At 53.5% G+C, this 5963-nt stretch overlaps 1 protein-coding gene across 1 annotated transcript; it reads left to right on the top strand.

Moving 5' to 3' along the window:
* The first annotated feature begins 751 nt into the window (after positions 1–751).
* Positions 752–5302, top strand: BTG2 (BTG anti-proliferation factor 2). The gene is made up of 2 exons (XM_050911266.1): positions 752–966; positions 2042–5302. Exons 1-2 carry the CDS (start codon positions 804–806, stop codon positions 2380–2382), a joined length of 504 nt encoding a protein of 167 aa, XP_050767223.1. The 5' UTR covers positions 752–803; the 3' UTR covers positions 2383–5302.
* Positions 5303–5963: the final 661 nt, after the last annotated feature.

Here is a 5963-nt window from a genome sequence, read left to right as displayed (position 1 = left end):
GCACCCATGCTGGGCCGATGCGCCGGCAGAAGCACGCAGGACCCCGGGGCTGCCAGCTGTCGGGGGCACCCTTCCCCTCGCACCGGCTCCCGTTGGCTGCACCGTTCCTTCAGTCCGTTGCAGTTTCAGTAAGTCTCGCCAGTGGCTTGGCGGGGACGAGCCTTTGCTTCACCCTCCCGAGGCGTCGTGTTCATTAGTGGAAGCGGCCCGTGAACTCACCCGCTGGCGGGGAGGGTTGGAAACCTGACCCTGGCGGTACCGGTGCTCCGGGGTTCCCTGCAGCAGGCCGGCGAGGCTGCCTCGAGCACCCGCAGTTGCCAGGGATCCCCGATCCCCCCCGACACCCGGAGCCCACGGGTGCCGCAGCCACGGGGTCCTCTGCCCTGGGGCAGGGGGATGCGGAGAGCTGGGGTGGGCGGGCTGAGCCCCGGCTCCGGCCCCCTCTTCCTCCTCCTCCTCCTCCTCCTCCTCCTCCTCGTCTTCGTCCTCCTCCTCCTCCTCCTCCTCCTCCTCCTCCTCCTCCTCCTCGTCCTCCCAGGTCAACCCCAAAAATAGCCCTCCGGTAACATCTCCTCCCGCCGCTATTGTCATCGCGGCGGCGACGTCACTCCTTCCACTGCGCTGAGGTCAGGCGCTATTAGCATACCGCGCCCCCTCGGCCAATGGGAGCCGCCGCGCCGATGACGCCTCCCCGGGCTGCGCTATTTAAAGGCGGCGCGGAGCCGGCGGCGAAGACCGAGCCGAGGTGATCGCGGCGGCGCAGCAGCCAGCCCGAGTCCTCCCGCTGCCGCCCGGAGCCCAGCATGAGCCAGCGCCAGAGCCAGCGCCGCGGCGGCCCGCGGGCCGATATGGTGCCCGAGATCGCCGCCGCCGCGGGATTCGTCTCCAGCCTGTTGCGGACGCGGGGCTGCGTCAGCGAGCAGCAGCTGCAGGTCTTCAGCGGGGCGCTGCGAGAGGCGCTCGCAGGTGAGGCGCAGGCCGGGGAAGAGATCGGCTTCCTGGGGAGGAAGGTCCGGGGTGAGAAAAGCCCACTCGTGTCCATCCTCTACCCCTCGGGGCTGGGTGCCCACTGGTGTCCTTCCCCGGTGCCGCTCGTGTTGTTGGTAGGACCTGGTGTCCCTCCCTGGGTGCCCACCTGTGTCCTCTTGGGTCAGGCACCCATCTGTGTCCTTCCCTGACACCCAGCTGTGTCCTCCTTGATGCCGGATACCTATTTGTGCCCTTGCCTGGGCACGCACTTATGTCCCCCAGGGGACTGGCAGGCACCTGTGTGCCTCCCTGGGCACCCACTCATGTCCCTGTGGGGTCCTGGGCAGCAGCTGCTTGAGCCCTGAAGGTGAGCAGGTCCCCTGCCCAGCCTGCTGAGGGTTTTGTACAGCTCCCCCCTGCCTTCTCCTGCCAGCAGCCCATCTGCTTGAAGCCCTGCTTGTTGGGGCTTGATATGAATAATCCAAAGCTGCTCTGTGTGCCCTGTCCCCTGGCAAGAACGGCTCAGCTCTGTGTCAGTGACGTTTTGGCACTCCCCCCCATGAGCATGTCTGGGGCTCAGCACTAATTGGGTGGTTCAGGGGTCTCCTCCCAGCTGAACACAGCCTTATGTTATCAGCCCTGAGAAGGGATGGTTTGTTTGCCGCTGTGCTGAGATAAGGGGTAGCGATGTGCCCCTGAACTTAGAGAATGACCTGGATGTTACTCCCTGACTGTGGTGTTTTGTTGTTGGTGATACGGTATCTACCCTGGCCACCCCAGCGTTCGGGGTGAGAAGGTGTGGGGGTCCCATCACTGCAACCCCTGTGGCACCGTCCTGCCTGGGGCTTCTAGGACCTGAAGAGCTGGGCTCCTGCCCCTTGGAGCAAGCAGCAGCTGTATAGTTGAGCACTCTGCTCTGGAGCCTCCGTCTGATGGAGGCAGCCTAAGGAGGATTTGGCTTCCTCCGCCTGCAGCGAGGTGTGGGACCCCCTCGGGACTGCAGCGGGACACAGACCGCCTCACAGCTGCTGCACGCCTGCTCACCGCTCTTCCCTTCTCGCTTCCCTTGCAGAGCACTACAAACATCACTGGTTTCCTGAGAAACCGTTCAAAGGCTCTGGGTATCGCTGCATCCGGATCAATCACAAAATGGACCCCATTATCAGCAAGGCAGCTAGCCAGATCGGACTCAGCCTACCGCAGCTCTACCAGCTCCTGCCCAGTGAGCTCACGCTCTGGGTGGACCCCTACGAGGTCTCATACCGCATCGGTGAGGACGGCTCCATCTGTGTCTTATACGAAGCGACTGCAACGAAACCTGTGAGCTCCTATGGGATGCTTACCTGTAAGAATCAGATGATGTTAGGTCGTACCAGTCCTTCCAAAAACTACATCATGACTGTCTCCAGCTAAATACTCCTCTTGTCCTTACACTGCCAAGACACAGGCTACTGTATACCTCACCTGAGGATCTATTTTTAAGATGAAGAGCTATTTATATTTTTTAAAAAAATCCAAGAAAATCCAAAATTAAAATATTGGGCACCGCTTTGAACAGAAGCGGTGTTCTAGGTGCCTTTTTTAAAGCTGTTGCAAGCTTATGAGTTTTTATTATGAAGCCGATATCTACCTAATTAGTGTTTGATGGCAATTTTGGGCTGGCTTGCTCACCTGGGGCAGCTTGGAATGGAGGACCAGGGGGAAGAGCCAGGCTGGGAAGTGTGGCTTGGTGGTGGGAGATGTCTGTGTCACCTTCTCGCCATCCTGGTACCCACCAGTATTGCTGTATCGCCGAGTATTGCAATACTGTTGGAGAAGGGACAAAGGAGTTGCTGTCTTTACTCCACTAACTTTTCTTCACTCCCCAGCTGCTCTGATCTCTGGGGCCTGGATATAGTGTTTGGGGGAACCTTGCCTCAGGGCTGGCGATGCTGGGGACCCTGGGATCCCTTTCCTTTGCTCCCACACATCTCCTCTGGACCCACTTACTCCGTGAGTGTTGCAGCTCTGCTCTGCCCCACTCCCAGCACAAAGCGAGGGGGAGCATGGCCTGTCTCCAGCCCCTCCATCTTTCCTGTCTGCTGCTGGGCTGAAAGGGGCCACATGGCTATCGGTGTCCTGTGAAGTGGAGCAAGGCAGAGATGCAGTGGGGGTCAGACTGTGCAGAGAAGGTCCCCAAGATGAATATTGCAGCTGCCGTGGTGGCACTGGAGTACTGTTTGTTCCTGGTGCTTCCCAGTACCTGGCTATCACCCACTGCTTGCTGCACACTGAGGAGGGTACTCCAGACCCTGAAACCAGCACTGAACAGCTGTGAATTACAAAGCCTTTCTGCTATGTGTGGCTTAGGCATCAGCCCATGACCTGCTCTTGTGTGGCCTCTCTCTGCTCCAAGAGTGGAGTCTCGCCTCTTGCTTGCAAAAGCTGCCTAATCCAATGCTGACGACTTGCTGTGTCACTTCTCCAGAAGAGCTGAAGCAACTCGCCTTGTGCCGTAGAGGTTGGTGTGTGAGAACCCCCTTTGCCCTATCTCTAAAATCAGAAGTATTGGGGATCTCTTCCCCCTGTGTGTGGGATGCTCAGATGCTTTGGTGTCCTAATGTTGCTTTTAAAGTCACAGCACTTCTTCCCTCTCTTCCTTCTCTGGGTGATTGGCACATGTCTGTCCCTGTCTCCACTGATACCTTGGTAAGGGGCATTGTTTTGTTCTGATCTCTTGGTACATAACTGTTTTGCGCAATTAATGCCTGGTCCTGCACTCTGTCTATTCAAGCAAAACTACTCTTGGAGTCCCAGTGGTACTTGTATTCAGGGAGACTTTGCCCAAGTGTTGTTCAGGATTTGGCCCTTAAACTGCTCTGGCTAACTACAAATGGGGTGGGAGCTGAAAGTGCTGCCCCAAGAACTTTACCTGTTGGGAATGAGCCTTTACCAGGATGTTGTATGTACGTTGCCTTTTTACTAACAAGCTGGTGCTGCTCCAGTGATCTGGGAGAAGTGATTGAAAAAGCAGGGCACTGGCATGGTTGGTTGTAATGAAACTTTCCCAGATTTGTGTCTCAGCATACTTTTTTTACCTTCCTCTTTTCTCACCTGGCAGCTGACTGGCATAACCAGAGTTGTTCTTGCCCAGCCTTTGACGAATCAAGTTCTCAGACATTTGTGCAATATATTTCCAAATCTTGGGTGCTCTGGGAGAGGAAGGAAGCCTCCTATCTGCCACAGTTCTTAGCTTGTGTTTTTAATATAGTAAAAAAAAATTCAGCACCGCTCCCCAACTCTTGACTACTAATGTGGGAAAGTACGTTCAGATTTTTGTAAGCTTCAAATCATGAATTCCAGAACTGGAAAACCAGCCTCAATTCTTAGATCCTTTTAAAATGTCAAGTGGTGAGTTATTTGTCCTTGAACAGTAATAACAGACTTGTGGCTCTGAAGTTGCATCACTTCCCTCTGCATCACTTGAATTTCTCATGTCAGCAAAGTAGAAGCTGAAATGAAGCACTGGGGCTTTTCCCTTGGTGAACTTGTGCAATAGGTGACCTCACCAAGAGGGGAGTACTTGGGAACTTCCAAAAAGCAAATTCCCTTTTCAAGGAAAAGGGATCTCGGTACTTTTTGGAGTCCTCACTTAACCTGCTTATGTGGAAAGCCCATGATGAGAACTGCATCCAGGATGAGCAGTGTTTGCTTTGCTGAACTCCTTGGCTGGATGTGGAGTTTCCTGAAGGCTGGTACTTCCTTGGGTTGTAATTTGTCATGATCAAAGCAGTCTTAAGATTTACTCCCCCCCTTACTCTGTTCCCTCCCTCTTACCAGAAAAGTTTTTCAGGAACAATAGGCCACACCAAAGGAATACACTATAATTGCTCTTAACATGCCCTCACTTCCAGAACCAAAATAGCAAAGTCTCTTCTTTTTGTCCCTGGTGTGGAGGAGTCTAATGTTAAAGCTGTCTGGTTTTAGCTTCAAAACCAACCAAACCTGGGTATAATCCATTTCTCTCTTGTAGCTGGTTACATGTAAAAGCTGTGAATTAGTGTGCTCTGTTGCCTTCTGCCTACAAGCCTGATACTCGACTGCAGAGCTGAATGGTGTGTATTTTGAGACAGTGTATTTGAGGGGTTTCCTGTAATTTTTTTAACAAGCTGGACTGTTGAACGGGACCTGCTTTTTGTATTTGGTGAAAATGGTAGAAAGTTTGTAAGCTCCACTTGGAGGAGGGAGTGGATGGTTACTAATTGTATAGTAGTGTTTTTATATACAGAATGTACAGATCCTTTGACAGACATATGCTTTTGTTACTTTAATAAAAATGTAGCAGTATAAATGAGCCTTGTTTTCTTGCTGGGAACTGTTGTATGCTTGCAAAGAGGGTGAGAGTTGGGATTGCAGCCTAAATCCCACACTGAATGCTGTGGGCTTGGTTAAAGTGTGGATGACTTAATATCCAGCTGTGTCAAGGAGGAGGTTTAGAAAAAAGCTGCTTAGTCAACATGCTGACTCTAAACCTGATCCTCCAAACCTGAGGAATTAAGGCTGGGAACTGGTCTGACTAATGCAGGGCTGTGGGTGTCCTGCCCTCTCCTTCCCCATGCTGACTGCTGGGTTCTGGCTTGGGCAGCAGGGGATTTATTCAGTGCAGGATTGTAGAAATCCTGTGTCCTGCCAGGGCGTGAAGGTGTTACATAGTCAACTGCCGGATCTCTTACCCAACCTTAGGAACAGCATAAATGAAGTCTTGGAAAGAAGCGATTAATGATCCGAGTGAGGCACAGGGGCAGTTCCTGGTTAAGCCTCCCTGCCCTCACTGTCCTTCCAGGGGTGACTGAGCCAGCAGAGGAGGAAGGGTGAGAGATCACGGGATTGAAATGTTCAGGCGTGTGGAGGATGCTCTGGGCCTGTCATGATAAAGGCAGCTGGGGTTGATTCACAGGAGATCCTGTTGTGGCTGTGAGAGGCTGGTGACTGCACCACAGAGCTGTAACCCTGCT

The sequence above is a fragment of the Gymnogyps californianus genome, chromosome 27 (assembly GCF_018139145.2).
Source record: "Gymnogyps californianus isolate 813 chromosome 27, ASM1813914v2, whole genome shotgun sequence".
NCBI lineage: Eukaryota > Metazoa > Chordata > Aves > Accipitriformes > Cathartidae > Gymnogyps > Gymnogyps californianus.
The sequence above is the reverse complement of the archived record's forward strand: the minus strand, read 5'-3'. Positions and strand labels throughout refer to the sequence as shown.